This window comes from Capra hircus (assembly GCF_001704415.2).
Source record: "Capra hircus breed San Clemente chromosome X unlocalized genomic scaffold, ASM170441v1, whole genome shotgun sequence".
In the NCBI taxonomy this organism is placed as follows: domain Eukaryota; kingdom Metazoa; phylum Chordata; class Mammalia; order Artiodactyla; family Bovidae; genus Capra; species Capra hircus.
The window spans coordinates 2,638,480-2,655,955 of record NW_017189516.1 but is presented as its reverse complement, the minus strand read 5'-3'; the positions used below and the strand labels follow the sequence as shown (position 1 = coordinate 2,655,955).

At 37.7% G+C, this 17,476-nt stretch overlaps 1 protein-coding gene across 1 annotated transcript in view; it reads left to right on the top strand.

Annotated features, from left to right (window-relative positions):
• The window catches only part of CYSLTR1 (cysteinyl leukotriene receptor 1), a 70,544-nt gene extending 53,757 nt beyond the window's left edge, over positions 1–16,787 (top strand). The window contains exons 2-3 of the mRNA XM_005700599.3: positions 9,612–9,694; positions 14,621–16,787. Of these exons, the coding sequence (XP_005700656.1) occupies positions 14,648–15,670 (1,023 nt within the window). The 5' untranslated portion in view covers positions 9,612–9,694; positions 14,621–14,647 and the 3' untranslated portion in view covers positions 15,671–16,787. The remainder of the gene's footprint in view (positions 1–9,611; positions 9,695–14,620) is intronic.
• Positions 16,788–17,476: the final 689 nt, after the last annotated feature.

The window sequence follows — 17,476 nt, the reverse complement described above, 5'->3', positions numbered from 1 at the left end:
ACCATTAGCCAGACTCATCAAGAAACAAAGGGAGAAAAATCAAATCAAGAAAATTAGAAATGAAAATGGAGAGATCACAACAGACAACACAGAAATACAAAGGATCATAAGAGACTACTATCAGCAGTTATATGCCAATAAAATGGACAACGTGGAAGAAATGGACAAATTCTTCGAAAAGTACAACTTTCCAAAACTGAACCAGGAAGAAATAGAAAATCTTCACAGACCCATCACAAGCACAGAATTGAAACTGTAATCAGAAATCTTCCAGCAAACAAAAGCCCAGGTCCAGACGACTTCACAACTGAATTCTACCAAAAATTTAGAGAAGAGCTAACACCTATTCTACTCAAACTCATCCAGAAAATTTCAGAGGAAGGTAAACTTCCAGACTCATTTTATGAGGCCTCCATCACCCTAATACCAAAACCTGACAAAGATGCCACAAAAGAAGAAAACTACAGGCCAATATCATTGATGAACATAGATGAAAAAATCCTTAAGAAAATTCTAGGAAACAGAATCCAACAACATATTAAAAAGATCTCACACCATGACCAAGTGAGCTTTATCCCGGGGATGCAAGGATTGTTCAATATCCACAAATCAATCAATGTATTCACCATATTAACAAGTTGAAAAATAAAAGCCATATGATTATCTCAATAGATGCAGAAAAAGCCTTTGACAGAATTCAACATTCATTTATGATGAAAACTCTCCAGAAATCAGGAATAGAAGGAACATAGCTCAATATAATAAAAGCTATATATGACAAACCCACAGCAACCATGATACTCAGTGGTGAAAAATTGAAAGCATTCCCCCTAAAGTCAGGAACAAGACAAGGGTGCCCACTTTCACCATTACTATTCAACATAGTTTTGGAAGGTATGGCCACAGCAATTAGAGCAGGGAAAAAAAAAAAAAAGAAATCCAAATTGGAAAAGAAGAAGTAAAATTCTCACTGCTTGCAGATGACATGATCCTCTACATAGAAAACCCTAAAGACTCCACCAGAAAATTACTAGCGAGTGGCAGGATGTAAAATCAACACACAGAAATCCCTTGCATTCCTATACACTAATAATGAGAAACTAGAAAGAGAAATTTGAAACAGCTCAACTGGAATTCCATCACCTCCACGAGCTTTGTTCATAGTTATGCCTTCTAAGGCCCACTTGACTTCACATTCCAAGATGTCTGACTCTAGATGAGTGATCGCATCATCGTGAAGATCTTTTTTGTACAGTTCTTTTGTGTATTTTTGCCACCTCTTCTTAATATCTTCTGCTTCTGTTAGGTCCAGACCATTTCTGTCCTTCATCAAGCCCATCTTTGCATGAAATGTTCCCTTGGTATCTCTAATTTTCTTCAAGAGATCTCCAGTCTTTCCCATTCTGTTCTTTTCCTCTATTTCTTTGCATTGATCACTGAAGAAGGCTTTCTTATCTCTTCTTGCTATTCTTTGGAACTCTGCATTCAGATGTTTATATCTTTCTTTTTCTCCCTTGCTTTTCACCTCTCTTCTTTTCACAGATATTTGTAAAGTCTCCCCAGACAGCCATTTTGCTTTTTTGCACTTCTTTTCCATGGGGATGGTCTTTTTTTTTTTTTTTTAATTTTTTATTTTTTTTAAATTTTAAAATCTTTAATTCTTACATGCATTCCCAAACATGAACCCCCCTCCCACCTCCCTCCCCACAACATCTCTCCATGGGGATGGTCTTGATCCCTGTCTCCTGCACAATGTCACGAACCTCATTCCATAGTTCATCAGGCACTCTATCTATCAGATCTAGGCCCTTAACTCTATTTCTCACTTCCACTTTATAATCATAAAGGATTTGTTTAGGTCATACCTGAATGGTCTAGTGGTTTTCCCTACTTTCTTCAATTTGAGTCTGAATTTGGTAATAAGGAGTTCGTGATTTGAGCCACAGTCATCTCCTGGTCTTGCACTTAAATTTGGACAACTCAACAGTGGCCACAGGACTGGAAAATGTCAGTTTTCATTCCAATCCCAAAGAACGGCAATGCAAAAGAATGCTCAAACTACCGCACAATTGCACTCATCCCACATGCTAGTAAAGTAATGCTCAAAATTCTCCAAGCCAGGCTTCAGCAATACGTGAACCATGAACTTCCTGATGTTCAAGCTGGTTTTAGAAAAGGCAGAGGAACCAGAGATCAAATTGCCAACATCCGCTGGATCATGGAAAAAGCAAGAGAGTTCCAGGAAAACATCTATTTCTGCTTTAATGACTATGCCAAAGCCTTTGACTGTGTGGATCACACTAAACTATGGAAAATTCTGAAAGAGATGGGAATACCAGACCACCTGGCCTGCCTTTTGAGAAACCTGTATGCAGGTCAGGAAGCAACAGTTAGAACTGGACATGGAAGAACAGACAGGTTCCAAATAGGAAAAGGAGTACGTCAAGGCTGTATATTGTCACCCTGCTTATTTAACTTTTATGCAGAGTACATCATGAGAAACACTGGACTGGAAGAAACACAAGCTGGAATCAAGATTGCCGGGAGAAATATCAATAACCTCAGATATGCAGATGACACCACCCTTATGGCAGAAAGTGAAGAGGAGCTAAAAAGCCTCTTGACGAACGTGAAAGAGGAGAGTGGAAAAGTCGGCTTAAAGCTCAACATTCAGGAAATGAAGATCATGGCATTCGGTCCCATCATTTCTTAGGAAGTAGATGGGGAAACAGTAGAAACAGTGTCAGACTTTATTTTGGGGGGCTCCAAAATCACTGCAGATGGTGACTTCAGCCATAAAATTAAAAGACGCTTACTCCTTGGAAGAAATGTTATGACCAATCTAGATAGTATATTCAAAAGCAGAGACATTACTTTGCCGACTAAGGTCTGTCTAGTCAAGGCTATGGTTTTTCCAGTGGTCATGTATGGATGTGAGAGTTGGACTGTGAAGAAGGCTGAGCACCGAAGAATTGATGCTTTTGAACTGTGGTGTTGGAGAAGACTCTTAAGGGTCCCTTGGACTGCAAGGAGATCCAACCAGTCCATTCTAAAGGAGATCAACCCTGGGATTTCTTTGGAAGGAATGATGCTAAAGCTGAAGCTCCGGTACTTTGGACACCTCATGCGAAGAGCTGACTCATTGGAAAAGACTCTCATGCTGGGAGGGATTGGGGGCAGGAGGAGAAGGGGACGACAGAGGATGAGATGGCTGGATGGCATCACGGACTCGATGGACATGAGTCTGAGTGAATTCTGGGAGTTGGTGATGGACAGGGAGGCCTGGCGTGCTGCAATTCATGGGGTCACAAAGAGTCAGACATGACTGAGCAACTGAACTGAACTGAACTGAACTGATTGAAAACTATAAAACACTGGTGAAAGAAATCAAAGAGGACACAAACAGATGGAGAAATATACCATGTTCATGGATCAGAAGAATCAATATAGTGAAAATGAGTATACTACCCAAAAAATCTACAGATTCAATGTAATCCTTATCAAGCTATCAACGGTATTTTTCACAGAGCTAGAACAAATAATTTCACAATTTGTATGGAAATACAAAAAACCTCTAATAGCCAAAGCAATCTTGAGAAAGAAGAATAGAATTGGAGGAATAAACCTGCCTGACTTCAGGCTATACTACAAAGCCACAGTCATCAAGACAGTATGGTACTGGCACAAAGACAGAAATATAGATCAATGGAAAAAATAGAAAGCCCAGAAATAAATCCACACACCTATGGACACCTTATCTTCCACAAAGAAGGCAAGAATATACAATGGTGAAAAGACAATCTCTTTAACAAGTGGTGCTGGGAAAACCGGTCAACCATTTGCAAAAGAATGAAACTAGAACACTTTCTAACAACATACACAAAAATAAACTCAAAATGGATTAAAGATCTAAACATAAGACCAGAAACTGTAAAACTCCTAGAGGAGAACATAAGCAAAACACTCTTGGACATAAATCACAGCAGGATCCTCTAGACCCACCTTCCAGAATACTGGAAATAAAACCAAAAATAATCAAATGGGATCTAATTAAACTTAAAAGCTTCTGCACAACAAAGGAAACTATAAGCAAGGTGAAAAGACAGCCTTCCGAATGGGAGAAAATAATAGCAAATGAAACAACTGACAAACAACTAATCTCAAAAATGTACAAGCAACTCATGCAGCACAATTCCAGAAAAATAATCGACCCAATCATAAAATGGACCAAAGAACTAAACAGACATTTCTCCAAAGAAGACATACAGATGGCTAACAAACACATGAAAAGATGCTCAACATCACTCATTATCAGAGAAATGCAAATCAAGACCACAATGAGGTACCATTTCACACCAGTCAGAATGCCTGTGATCGAAAAATCTACAAGCAATAAACGCTGAAGAGGATGTGGAGAAAAGGGAACCCTCTTACACTGTTGGTGGGAATGCAAACTAGTACAGACACTATGGAGAACAGTGTGGAGATTCCTTAAAAAAACTGGAAATAGAATTGCCTTATGACCCAGCAATCCCACTGCTGGGCATACACACCGAGGAAACCAGAATTGAAAGAGACACATGTGCCCCAATGTTCATTGCAGCACTGTTTATAATAGCCAGGACATGGAAGCAACCTAGATGTCCATCAGCAGATGAACGGATAAGAAAGCTGTGGTACACATACACAATGGAGTATTACTCAGCCATTAAAAAGAATACATTTGAATCAGTTCTAATGAGGTGGATGAAACTGGAGCCTACTATACAGAGTGAAGTAAGCCAGAAAGAAAAACACCAATACAGTATACTAACACATATATATGGAATTTAGAAGGATGGTAATGATAACCCTCTATGCGAGACAGCAAAAGAGACACAGATGTATAGAACAGACTTTTGGACTCTGTGGGAGAGGGTGAGGGTGGGATGATTTGGGAGAATGGCATTGAAACATGTATAATATCATGTAAGAAACGAATCATCAGTCTATGGTCGATGCAGGATACAGGATGCTTGGGGCTGGTGCACTGGGATGACCCAGAGGGATGGTATGGGGATGGAGGTGAGAGGGGGGTTCAGGATTGGGAACTCATGTACACCTGTGGGGGATTCAAGTTGATGCATGGCAAAATTAATACAGTATTGTAAAGTAAAGTAAAATAAGAGAGAGAGAAGTGTACCCCAATGTTCATTGCAGCACTGTTTATAATAGCCAGGGCATGGAAGCAACCTAGATGTCCATCAGCAGACGAATGGATAAGAAAGCTGTGGTACATATACACAATAGAGTATTACTCAGCCATTAAAAAGAATACATTTGAATCTGTTCTAATGAAGTGGATGATACTGGAGCCTACTATACAGAGTGAAGTAAGCCAGAAAGAAAAACACCAATACAGTATACTAATGCATATATATGGAATTTATAAAGATGGTAACAATAACCCTGTTCGAGACAGTAAAAGAGACGCAGATGTATAGAACAGTCTTTTGGACTCTTTGGGAGAGGGCAAGAGTGGGATGATTTGGGAGAATGGCATTGAAACATGTACAGTATCATATGTGAAATGAATCGCCAGTCCAGGTTCGATGCATGATACAGGATGCTCGGGGCTGGTGCACTGGGATGACCCAGAGGGATGGTATGTGGAGGGAGGTGGGAGGGAGGTTTTGGATGGGGAACACATGCACACCTGTGGCGAATTCATGTTGATGTATGGCAAAACCAATACAATATTGTAAAGTAATTAGCCTCCAATTAAAATAAATGAATTTATATTTTAAAAAAAGAAAGCTGTGGTACCTATACACAATGGGGTATTACTCAGCCATTAAAAAGAATACATTTGAATCAGTTCTAATGAGATGGATGAAATTGGAGCCTATTATACAGAGTGAAGTAAGCCAGAAAGAAAAACACCAATACAGTATACTAATGCATATATATGGAATTTAGAAAGATGATAACGATAACCCTGTATGCGAGACAGCAAGAGACACAGATGTATAGAACAGTCTTTTGGACTCTGTGGGAGAGGACGAGGGTGAAATGATTGGGGAATATGGCATTGAAACATGTATAAAATCATATGAAACGAATCGCCAGTCCTGGTTCGATGCATGATACAGCATGCTCGGGGCTGGTGCACTGGGATGACCCAGAGGGATGGTATGGGGAGGGAAGTGGGAGGGGGTTCAGAATGGGGAACACATGTCCACCTGTGGAGGATTTATGTTGGTGTGTGGCAAAACCAATACAATATTGTAAAGTAATTAGCCTCCAATTAAAATTAATAAATTTATATTTTAAAAAATAAATAAAATAAAAGGGACCAACAAAGAAGACTTAAGCAGCTTCTCCCTTGCAGGTTATGAGGAATAGTGACCATACTGCCAGAATCAGATATGTTGTTATTTGTTATAAAACAAAGGGGGTAAGGCCAAGGGGAAGGGGGGAAAGACCTTTGAGCCCTAGAAAGTCCAATAACTTTACATTGCAAAATTAGCACCTAGTTTAGAAACCACTGTCAAAGTTAAAACTGTTGTGCTACCTTTAGAGGGCCTGAAGAAACCTGTATCTTGAGCACAGCTGATACATTCAAAGAGGAATAAAGTGATACTTTCTCTCAGATGTTCACCTAAGAGAAACTCTAGGAACATCTAGAAGTCTTAAATCAAGTTCACAAAAAACTTCTGTCTGGTTCCTCTTTATTGAAACTGTAAATCTCTTAACTTATTTGCTCTTTTTTTCTAAGATGAAAAATAAAGAATACTTGGGTTTTGCTCCTTAAGTCTGGTGGGACTGCCCAGTAGGAAGAATAGTGAAGTTTAAATTGAATAACCACAGAGATGAGTATGACATGAAACGATTAGTGAAAATTATCAAGTACAAACAAAATAATGTAGGACCTCAAACGAAAGAAATATTAAATTGGATCAGGAATGACTTTTTGTTTGAATATAAGCGAAAAAGAGGCACAGTTACTATTTTCATTTAATAGAAGATACTAGCCTGGGGACTACCTGAAGATGCTATGGATCACTAGCTCTACCTGGGCCACACTTGGAAGGCACAACAGTATATAAGTCATCCTCATTCATAGATAGTTTTTTTGCAGCAAAAATGAAGGGTATCATATATGAATTGGGACCTTATATTCTCAGGTTATCTTTGGGAACTCCTACTTACTTGTTCACTGAAGCTTGACCAGGTTACAGATCAATGGAGGTTAAGGGCTGATGCAAAGAGAGTAGATAGATGATGATGATAATGAAGATAGATAGGTAGATAGATAGATTGACCGATAGATAGATAGATATACATGGACTAGACGAGCCAAATAAAAATTTGAGTACCTCCTGAAATAAATAATTGAACCCCAAAGTTATATATCCACACATTTACTTTATTGCCTCATCTTCCCTCACTCAATCACCCAGACAAGAATGGTAGAATCCAATTATGGCAGAAGCTGATGTCAGAGACAAGAGTTCTCAAGTAAACAAAAAAGAAAAGAGGGGCAAAAAGTAAGAGTGTTGAATGCCTACCATATGCAAACTCAGAATTTCTAAAGGAAATTTCTAAAGGAACCATGGAAGACACTTCAAAATCCCAAACTTGGGGAAACATTACATTGTTGCCCAGGCAATGTGACTTTTACTCACTTGTGCATGTACAGAGAGAAAGCTAAATTGTAGTTCTACAGCTACCATAAATTTGGACAATTAGTGCATTAGCCTGGTAAAACTACACTTCTCATAGATGGGTCTTAGAAATTCATAAACTTTCTCTTTCCACACTGGGGATAAATATAAACTTTGTCTAAACACAAAACTGTGACAGAGCCAAAGTTGATTTTCACCTAGAGAAAATGACTGGAATCATATAATTCCTGGCTTAGAAAGGTTATTTTTATTAAATATTCAGTCAATATATCTTTATTGATTAAAGAGCCCCAGGATAAGCTAAATCCCCAAAGAAGTTTTAATGCCTGAGTAACAAGATATAAAAGCCAACTCTGTTTGAGTAATTTCCCACCTGCAATGCTTACTTCCTCCAGACTGCTAGTAGAAGCTTACTTATGTCAACTCCTTGCCTGGGGATGAACGGAAAATTCTGAGAGAGAGAAGAAATTGGAGAATATTTGAAAAATGATTATCTGAATATGTGGTGGACTCAAACATCAATATCATAGCTGTGGGTTCAGATTCCTACTTTTTAAGCTGTTTCATATTTTCACATTTTCTTTATTTTCATTTTGATTTTCCTTTTTTTTTTTTTTTTGGCAGAGTTCCTTTGAAAAGTTCCAACCTATTTTAAACTTGCTAAGGTCCATCTAGTCAAAGCTGTGGTTTTTCCAGTAGTCACGTGTGAATGTGAGAGTTGGACTATAAAGAAAGCTGAGAGCCAAAGAATTGATACTTTTGAACTGTGACTCTTAAGAGTCCTTCGGACTGTAAGGAGATCCAACCAGTAAATTCTAAAGGAAATCAGTCTTGAACATTCATTGGAAGGACTGATGCTGTAGCCACTACTTTGGCCACCTGATGCAAAGAACTGACTCACTGGAAAAGACCCTGACGCTGGGAAAGATTGAAGGTGGGAGGAGAAGGAGATAACAGAGAATGAGATAGCTGGATGGCATCACCAATGTGATGGACATGCGTTTCAGTAGGCTCCAGGAGTTGGTGATGGGCAGGGAGGCCTGGCATGCTGCAGTTCATGGGGTCACAGAGAGTCAGACACGACTGAGCAACTGAACTGAACTGAAGGATAAATTGAAGAAACATGTTTATTTTGTTGACACTTAGACCACAAATAAAAGAAAAATGGCCAGCCTCTGGGGTCCTTGCATATAGGGATGAAAGTTGCCATAGGGCAACACAAATTTAGGAAACAAGTATTCAGAGAGCTACTGTTTTAAGAAAGCCCTTCTTTGTTCATTTCTTGGAGATTTTTTGTACTTTCTTAGATTTTCTGATAGTTTAGTTGAAGATACATACACTCATGAAAAGCTAACTATACAAACTATAAAACAGTTGATATCCAAAAGTATATAACATATGCCAAATTGATGATTAAGTCCATAACTATTATTATGAAATTTTAGGGAAAAGAGCCCAAAGTCTTCTAAATCATCATTCGTCCGAGGAAAACTGTCCCTAAGCCATCACAGGCAGATATACTTGATATTTTTCAAGTCCTAATTCCTCTTCCTAGCAAACTAGATCCTTGGATATGAAGTTCCAAGTTATTTCTCCTTTGAACTTTATAAAGAGCTATTTAGAAGAGAAAATAGGGAAAATATCATGGCTTCATAGAAGAGAATTTTTATAATACTGTGTTCATCTCTAGATACAGAAACTATTAATAGAGCAGCAGACATGAGTAATCACTCTGGTCTTTATTTTAAATTTTCCCCTGAGGATGTAAAAATGAGTGGAGTGGAAACAAGGATACATGGAATCCAGTAACTAGCTCTAAGTCGGTCAGTAAAGCTATGATGTCCCATCACACACCCTGGATATGTGCTTAAGGCTGCTAAGCTCCCATGACCTTCTGGACTGCTTCTAAAGTCATTAACTTCCTTTTCAATCTTATGATTTCAGCTTAGGCTTCATCTGATATTACATCATAAGTGCTGACCACTAACCAAGAATATTCGTGACGGGTACTGCAGTGCCAGAAAGAGGTATGGCTCTATTTTCTAAATAAATCTTGTTTTTCAACTCACTAGTTATCTTAACAAAGTAACTTCCTTCATCATCTGCACTAAATATTAATTTCATTTATGTTTATTGCCTGTATATGTTTGCATATGTGCTCAGTCATGTCTGACTCTGCAACCCCATGAACTATAGCCTACCAGGCTCCTCTGTCCATGGATTTTCCAGGCAAGAATACTAGAGTGGGTTACCATTTCCTCCTCTAGGAGATCATCCCAACCCAGGGATCAAACCTGCATCTCTGGTATTGGCAGGCAGATTCTTTACCACTGAGCACTTGGGAAGTCCCTGTTGTTTGTATATATGAATCAACTAATAGCCAATTCATTTTGTGCTAGGATAGCTCTTACCATACTGTACTACAACTTCTTCATACTTCCGAGCTATCACTCCTCTCCCCCACCATTCTATGAGCTGTTCAAAGGCAGAGATGCGTCCTTAAGCATCTCTGTTTCCATATAGTGTGGATATCATTATTAGGAGATGACAGTCAATTCTATAAAAATGAATCAAATACTGTTTGAGGTAAGTAAAACTATCATCTGCAAAATGAGTAGCTTGAACTAAATGATCTCTAAACTTCTAGTATTCACTACTTGTTTGAAAGTTTTAAAATTTTCTTTTTTTGACCTAATATAAGTCAATGGCTTGACTTGGTTATAAATAAGCAGTCAAATCTAAATATCAAAAGTACAAGGAAAGCTTTTTTAGTAACGACCAATAAATTTATTAATGGTACTAAAGAAACCTATTTCTTATTTAATTAATTTATCCATTTTATTTGGCATCTTTCATTCAAACACCTGAGAATTTCAAAATTATTTATAATATTTAACAGACAAGTAAAACAAACGATTAATATTTGTCAAGATATAAGTGTTTTAATATTATAATTAACCTTATGATTTAGTGCCTTTCTTAGTACTTTAGGAAGCAACTTAACAGATCCACTTTAGGTTCTGAGGTTAGGAAAGTTTTAAAAAATAGTGGAGTGAAAAGATAACTTTCAGTGGTTAGAATGATAAACAATACTTTCAAATGATAAACTTGCTCTGTCGTTTATTTACTCATTCATTCTATTAATATTTATGAGCATTTATGAGCAAAGTACATATGTGTTGGCCCTGTGTGAGCCCTTTATATATCAATCAGAAAGTCTATGAGGGAAGATAACAAACACATACACACCACTGATCTGAAAGACAGATTTAAAGTTCCCTAGAAGGGGAAAGATAGAAATTACCTTGGAAGGAGGCTAAGGGAAGACTTTGTCAAGAAAGTGTCAAGAAGAGCTGAAAGATGTGTAGCTTTTGCACACACATAGATGGAGAAAATGTCATTTCATGAAGAAGAAATACCATGAAAAAAGACAGATAAGTGGGAAAACATATAGCTCATGTCCCTGATATAGTAAAGTAGTTGTTTATTGAAATATAGGGTATACAAAAAGGGAGAAGTGAGAGAGAGGCTAGGAAAGTTCAGTTGCAACCAGACTCTGTGTGTGTGTGTGTGTGTGTGTGTGTGTGTGTGTGTGCACTAAGTCACTTCAGTCATATCTGACTCTGCGACCCTATGGACTGTAGCCTGCCAGGCTCCTCTGTCTATCAGATTCTACAGGCAAGAATACTGGAGTGGACTGCCATGCCCTCCTCCAGGGGCTCTTTCAAGAGGCTTAAATATCAGGCCAGGAAGTCTGGATTTTATTTTGAAGACACTGAAGGACCACTGAAGATTTTTAGAGAAGTAATGTGAGATAATTGGAAGCTATAATGTATACAGAATTATTTTGGAAAGAGTTTGTAGCAGAATATAGTGAGTGTTGGTGGTGGTACAAAGGACAGATGGTAATTGTTTGATACCTTTCAAATGTGGTTATTTTTTTAAAAAGGCATTTCAGATGGCTAACAAACACATGAAAAGATGCTCAACATCACTCATTATCAGAGAAATGCAAATCAAAACCACAATGAGGTACCATTTCACACCAGTCAGAATGGCTGCGATCCAAAAGTCTACAAGCAATAAATGCTGGAGAGGGTGTGGAGAAAAGGGAACCCTCTTACACTGTTGGTGGGAATGCAAACTAGTACAGACACTATGGAGAACAGTGTGGAGATTCCTTAAAAAAAAAATAGAACTGGCTTATGACTCAGCAATCCCAATGCTGGGCATACACACCGAGGAAACCAGAATTGAAAGAGACACATGTACCCCAATGTTCATCGCAGCACTGTTTATAATAGCCAGGACATGGAAGTAACCTAGATGTCCATCAGCAAATGAATGGATAAGAAAGCTGCAGTACATATACACAATGGAGTATTACTCAGCCATTAAAAAGAATACATTTGAATCAGTTCTAATGAGGTGGATGAAACTGGAGCCTATTATACAGAGTGAAGTAAGCCAGAAAGAAAACCACCAATACAGTATACTAACACATATATATGGAATTTAGAAGGATGGTAATGATAACCCTCTATGCGAGACAGCAAAAGAGACACAGATGTATAGAACAGACTTTTGGACTCTGTGGGAGAGGGTGAGGGTGGGATGATTTGGGAGAATGGCATTGAAACATGTATACTATCACGTAAGAAACAAATCGCCAGTCTATGTTCGATGCAGGATACAGGATGCTTGGGGCTGGTGCACTGGGATGATCCAGAGAGATGATGTGGGGAGAGAGGTGGGAGGGGGGTTCAGGATTGGAAACTCATGTACACCCATGGCGAATTCATGTCAATGTATGGCAGAACCAATACAGTACTGTAAAGTAAAATAAAAATAAATAAATAATGAAAAAAATAAACTTAAAATAAAATTAAATAAATAAAAAATAAAAGACTATATCAAAAATCTCAACAGCACCACCTAGTGCCTCACAGGCTAACACTGCCTGATTTGGAGAAAACCCAATACAGGGCTAGCTAGAATAAGTTTACGGAGATTCTTTCTTCCACAATTGCACCTGAATTCAGAAAAGTGATGGTGAAAGAGGCAGGTTAAGTGGAAAGCAAACTGAGAAATAATGCAAAGGTTGAGAATAATGAACTAATTTTTCTCTGTGATCTTAGTTATATACCCTCAAAATGATTCACCTTCAAATTTTTTACTGTATATCAACATTGCTTGGTGGAAAATAATGACTTTTTTTGGCCACACTGCAAAGCTTGTGGGATCTCAGTTCTCCATCCAGGGATTGGACCCAGGCCACCTCAGTGAAAGCATGTAATACTAACCACTAGGCCACCAGAGAACTCCCAGCAATGACATTTTTAATGAAAGGAAAAAATAGATGGACAAATGAATAGATGACATACCCTCACAGCAAATAAAATTGTTAGCAGTAGTAAACCTGGAAAGTTATATCCCATCTACAACCACAACCATAGCTCCCTGTATATGTATCCTTGACACAGAGACTAATTCAGTCTCTTTCATTGCCAGCAATTCTTGCATGCTGAAGCAATCTTCCCACTTTACAAACCCTAACCCCTCTCTTACCAGGGAGAAAGATCTGTGTAACAGGCCAACAAATCATATTTCAACCAAAGATTATCTACCATATTATAAATTGATGAGTTGTTCCCATCTCCTTAAAGAATAAAAGAGAAGAATGTGAAGGAACATAGGAAATCACTACTTCTGCACTATCTCATCCCTATATCTTTTTGATTAGAGCTTATTTATTGCCCTGATAGAGCTGGGCAGATAAAGCTGCCCTGATAAAGATAGGCCAGACCAAGCAACAATCTCTTGCTATAAGAGACATGACCATGTGTTGTTGAACAGTAAGACTTTGAATGCGATTCTGGGAATAGAGCAAGCATGAGCAAGTACAACAATTTCCTCACCCAGAAAGGGAAAGGGAAGTCATTCAGTCGTGTCCAACTCTGCGACCCCATGGACTGTAGCCCACCAGGCTCCTCCATCCATGGGATTTTCCAGGCAAGATTACTGGAGTAGGTTGCCGTTTCCTTCTCCAGGGGATCTTCCCCACCTTGGAATCGAACCAGGGTCTCCTGCATCATAGGCGGACACTTTACCGCTGAGCCACCAAGGAAGTATATGCTGCAGTTCTCCTCAGAGCCTTAACTTAGGTGCAGATTTTGGAAATGTATTTCACCCTTTTTCCTCATTAAAATAACTAGATAGCTTCTAAAGTTTCCCCAGCCTTGGTGTTCTGTGGTTCTAAATAGAGTCCACCATGTTCTAGATTAAGATTCTCCTCCAAGGAGTGAGTTCCACTGATAACAAATTTAATTGTTTTCCTTAGGTACAAGCATCACCCAGCAGCTGTTACCTAGGAAGACTTCTTTGTGGGGGAACTAAGCATTTTCCTCCAGATTTTATTCTCAGAAAGAATCTAGAGCTCTTCTAATAGAGAAAGAGATGATAGATAGATAGATAGATAGATAGATAGATAGATAGATAGACAGATAGATAGATAGAAGCCAATACAATATTGTAAAAAATAAATAAATAATAAAAATAAAGAAAAAAAAGAAGATAGATACTCATGAAACTACTATCTTTAAAACTTTTCTCTAAAAAACAAACCCATTTAAAAGGAAGATTTATAGGGTAGTACTGGAGTAATAAGGCCTAAAATAAGGCATATCTCTTTTAGCTAGGTCTTAAAGATTAAGAAGTCCATCAGGCAAACATGGATAGGAAATGGGGGAAAAGAGTTCTCTGGGTGCGTATAGGACCCAAACCCTTCTCCTGGGGGCAAAGTCTAGAAGAATATCTTTTTATTCACCCACCACTCTTGCTTCCTGCTGTTTTCAAAAAAATATATACATAGCAACACTATAAAATGAAACGTTAGTACGCCCTATAATTTATGGAAGAGCAAAAATTGACAAGATTTTTTATATACATTGCAGGCACCGAGAAGACTCTCCTAGAGAAACATGGATGGAGTTGGAAATCTGACAGTATCTTCCTTCAGTAGTAATGCATGCAATGACACTATTGATGATTTCCGAAATCAAGTGTATTCCACCTTGTACTCTATGATCTCCGTTGTGGGCTTCTTTGGCAATGGCTTTGTGCTCTATATCCTCATAAAAACATATCATGAGAAGTCAGCCTACCAAGTATACATGATTAATTTAGCAGTAGCTGATCTACTGTGTGTGTGCACACTACCTCTCCGTGTGGTCTATTATGTTCACAAAGGCATTTGGCTCTTTGGTGACTTTTTGTGTCGCCTCAGCACCTATGCCTTGTATGTCAACCTCTATTGTAGCATCTTCTTTATGACAGCCATGAGCTTTTTCCGATGCATTGCAATTGTTTTCCCAGTCCAAAATATTAATTTGGTTACACAGAAAAAAGCCAGGTTTGTGTGTGTTGGTATTTGGATTTTTGTGATTTTGACTAGTTCTCCATTTTTAATGTCCAAATCTTACAAAGATGAGAAAAATAATACCAAGTGCTTTGAGCCTCCACAGGACAATCAAGCTAAATATTATGTCTTGGTCTTGCATTATGTGTCATTATTTTTTGGATTTATCATTCCTTTCATTATTATAATTGTATGTTACACAATGATCATTTTGACCTTACTAAAAAATTCAATGAAGAAAAATCTATCAAGTCGTAAAAAAGCTATAGGAATGATCATAGTTGTGACAGCTGCCTTTTTGATCAGCTTCATGCCATATCATATTCAACGTACCATTCACCTTCATTTTTTACACAATGAAACAAAACCCTGTGATTCTGTCCTTAGAATGCAAAAGTCAGTGGTCATAACCTTGTCTCTGGCTGCATCAAATTGTTGCTTTGACCCTCTACTGTATTTCTTTTCAGGGGGGAACTTTAGGAGAAGGCTGTCTACATTCAGAAAGCATTCTTTGTCCAGCATGACTTATGTACCCAAGAAGAAGACCTCCTTGCCAGAAAAAGGAGAAGAAATATATAATGAATAGTTTAAGCCTATTTTTTATGATTCCCAAATCACTATTTTCTCAAATCATTCACAATAAAAATAAGAACTTCCATTAATAATTTTCACTTATTTGACTTAATGTGTACCTATAAATCTATCTCATTTATGAATTCACATAATTAGAGGTCCTAAAGACATTTTTAGTGTTAAAATTCAGTTCAAGTCTATGAACTAAATTATAAATGGTTTTCTGAGCTTTCACTTAAAGATGGACAAAATTTGTATCTTGGCACTGTAAAAAATAGGTCTGAGATTAAAGTTTTCCCTCTCAAATAAAAGCTTTACCAAGGGTGAGAACTAGCTTTTTAAGATATAAATTTAGCTAATAGTTCTCAGTGATCCTAACATATTTCTTTGCATGCATGCCAACAGATGAGAACTGGAGTGAGCCAGGAGCTACATAAAATGTACTATCACCCTCTTTCTTTGTAGCACTGATTGGCTAGGAAAGTATGACCATTTCTTTCCCTCAGGAAAATGATTATGTGTTAGAACAGCCTAGTCTTCAGCCAAATGGCCCTAAAGTCTCCATTCAGTGTACAATCTGGAAACTGAGGAAGGTAAAGCTAATCAAAAGCTAGTTTGTCTCCAATTTTCTTGTGCTTCTGCCTTAGGCTCCCAAAAGAGAATAGTAGGGTTTTTGTTGCTCATTGAGATTCTTTTAGGGTACTCTCTCCCTAAACAAGATGCAATCCTTCCTTAATAAAGCAGATGACTGGCACTACCATATAATAACAGAAATAATATAAAATTTATCTAAAGAAGAGGAAAGGGAATCTACTTTTCTACACACTTATTATTGGAACCACAATGAACTGCAATGAGTCTCTGAATAAAAATTTAAATGTTGATATTGCAAATTTTAAGAAGTACTTAGTTATGCATATTGTATAAACTATATGTAAGAAATCTTGATGTATGCATTTATGAGTGTAAGTTTGTTATAAGCTTTGTTATATTTTGTGCTTTTTACTTTTATTAGCATGTTGACAGGAATACCAAAGATATACTTACAGTGGTTTTTATGTTATAGTGGAAGCTTTCTTCTTAAAATAGCAACAGTTTGATTATGGCTGAAATATAATATTCATGAGCAAGTTTTTGTCAAAGTGTAGTCTGTTCCTTAATTCTATGTTTCAAAAAGTGCATTATCTCAGAAGAAATGATAATGTTGAAAAAAAGAAAAGCTAGGATACAAGTTCTATCTGAATCTGCCACATGCATGTAATTTCTATTTCACTTCTAATGTTGCAATCCCTTCGAAAATCTGAAAGATTTATGCATGCATAACTCTCTTCAGTCATGTCCAACTCTTTACAACCCTATGGACTATATCTGTCCATGGAATTCTCCAGGCAAGAATACTGGAGTGGATTGCAATGCCCCCCTCCATGGGATCTTCCAGACCCATGAATCGAACCTGCATCTCATATGTCTCCTGCATTGGCAGGCAGGCTCTTTACCACTAGCACCATGTGGGAAGCCCATAGGATCTCAAAGATATAGTAATAACTGATGCCCATTTATTTTTAACACACCTGAGGTTTGTACAAGTAAAAGTACCTGCACTTTTACCCTATATTTTTTTCTTGCTTGACAAAGATCAAATGTAATATGTGTCATAAAATCAGTCCTTATTTCTCATTTACTAAGCTTTTTGTTATTCAATGAGTATATTGTAGTAGAACAACACTACATTGAAAGCCAGAAGACCTGGATGCTAATCTGATCTCTATCACTTACTAGCAGTGAAATTTGAAGCAAGTAACATAAACTCTGATTCTCA